This window comes from Dysidea avara, chromosome 14 (genome assembly GCF_963678975.1).
Source record: "Dysidea avara chromosome 14, odDysAvar1.4, whole genome shotgun sequence".
In the NCBI taxonomy this organism is placed as follows: Eukaryota; Metazoa; Porifera; class Demospongiae; order Dictyoceratida; family Dysideidae; genus Dysidea; species Dysidea avara.
In genome coordinates, this window is record NC_089285.1 from 2,325,506 (window position 1) to 2,327,568 (window position 2,063).

The 2,063-nt window shown below is 39.9% G+C and overlaps 1 protein-coding gene across 1 annotated transcript; it reads left to right on the forward strand.

The window, feature by feature from the left end:
• Nucleotides 1–388: 388 nt before the first annotated feature.
• Nucleotides 389–1,348, forward strand: LOC136243951 (zinc finger BED domain-containing protein 4-like). The gene has a single exon (XM_066035489.1). It carries the CDS (start codon nucleotides 389–391, stop codon nucleotides 1,346–1,348), a length of 960 nt encoding a protein of 319 aa, XP_065891561.1.
• Nucleotides 1,349–2,063: the final 715 nt, after the last annotated feature.

Genomic DNA, 2,063 nt, shown 5'->3' on the forward strand with positions numbered 1-2,063 from the left:
GATACACGCATGCGTACTCATTTAATCAAATATGGCTTCGAACAGAAAGAGGTCGCCCATTTGGGAATTTTTTAAGGTTGCGGAAGACTCGAAATTTGCCATCTGTTCAAAATGTTTGAAAGAAGTGCCACGAGGAGGAGATAATACGAAGGTTTATACAACTAGTAACCTCGTCAATCATTTACGAAAGCATTCAGAGGAATACAAGAAATATGAAGTAATGAAGGCGGCAGCGAAGGAGAAAAAAGCAACAAGCAGTCGAGATGATATACAGACTACCAGTGAGTCAAGGCTAAAGCAAGTTACTTTGCCCCAAGCTGAAGATATGCACTAGGTTTGGGACATCAACGACCATCGAGCGAAAGCAGTTCACATTAAAATTGCTGAGATGATTGCACTAGACTGTCAGCTATACTCTGTTGTTGATGATATCGGCTTTGGAGCCTTGATACACGCGCTGGAACCAAGGTACAATATACCTAGTCGAAGATATTTTTCTGAGACCGTGATTCCAAGTATAGTTGAGAGGATGGTCCGTGTCATTAGAGGTAAACTCGAAGTAGTAAAATATCTCAGCTTTACCACTGATGTATGGAGCTCAAATGTGAGCAGTGATTCATTGCTTAGCTTGACAGCTCATTGGATGAGTGATGATTTTCAGTTAATTTCAGCAGTTTTACAAGCCAAGTCTCTTGAAGAACGGCACACTGGAGAGTATATGGCAATGAAAATAGCAAAGATCATGGAAGACTGGGGGATCAGTACCAACCAGGTACATTGTGTGGTGAGGGATAATGGCAGCAACATTGTTAAAGCTATGAATGAAGCTGGCCTGCCTAGTTATGGATGTTTTGCACACTCATTACAACTGGTCGTACATGATGGACTGTTAACACAGCGTGTTGTTATTGATTTGCTAGCCACGTGTAGATCTATTGTTGGGCATTTTAAACATTCATCAGTTGCAAGCCACAAGTTGGCAAGAATTCAAGATAATTTAGGCCTACCTCAGCATACACTAAAACAGGATGTAGCCACCCGATGGAACTCTACTCTCTACATGTTGCAGTCTGTTCTTGAACAGAAGATGGCTCTAGCTGCATATGCAGCTGAGAATGATATCCCTCAATTGACAGCAAACCAATTAGAAATAGCTCGTAAAATGGTACTGATACTAGCTCCTGTGGAAGAAATTACCCAGGCTATTTCAAAACAAACAGCTACCCAGTCAATGGTCATTCCTTTGATTAGAGTGCTGTTAAGATCATGGGAAAAGGAAGATGATGATAGAGGAGTCCAGACTATGAAGAACGAAATGGTAAAGGGCGTGAAGGGCAGGTTTGCATGAATAGAAGACAATTATTTGCTTTCGGTGGCTACTATTGTAGACCCTAGATTCAAAGACAGGTTTTTTTCTAGTAATATATCAAAGAGCATCGCAAAAGAAGCAGTACAGGAAGAATTAAGGAAGATATCAGGAGCTAGTGACTCAGAAGCAAATGCCTCAGCAAGTGAAAGCAGAACCGACTCACCTTCACCTAAAAAGCAGAAACGGGGTTCTTTGTTAGAACTGTTTTCTGATATCTTGGATGACTCCTGTGCTGATGATTCATCATCTACCAATGAACTGGACTGCTATCTAAGGGAGTCTGTACTTGACTATAAGATGGGTAAACCATTTACTTGGTGGGCTGAACACCACAGTATTAGTAATATAACCATAATAGCCAGGATATGCAACATACAGTATGTTATACTTAAACATGGCTGTAATTATATAAACATGAACTAAACACACAAGGTTAGAAGAAAATATCGGATCGGTTACATTTATCAGCATCTGTTATTGTTAATATATCGGTTATCTGTTTATCGGTAAAAAGCTGTATCGGTGCACCTCTACAATGAACATTGGTAAATCATCGTATTTTATAACAATACCATCACTAGACCTAAAGAATTTCCCTTATAATGGTAGATAATGAGTTCGTGTGACTGAACACAATTAAGAGTGCTTGGCCACTAAAGATGTATGGCATGGATAGTGTAGCATATGCACAACA

Bases quoted from the DNA above. Each gene is read 5' to 3' on its own strand.
- LOC136243951 (XM_066035489.1), top strand. From the start codon at position 389: ATGATTGCACTAGACTGTCAGCTATACTCTGTTGTTGATGATATCGGC.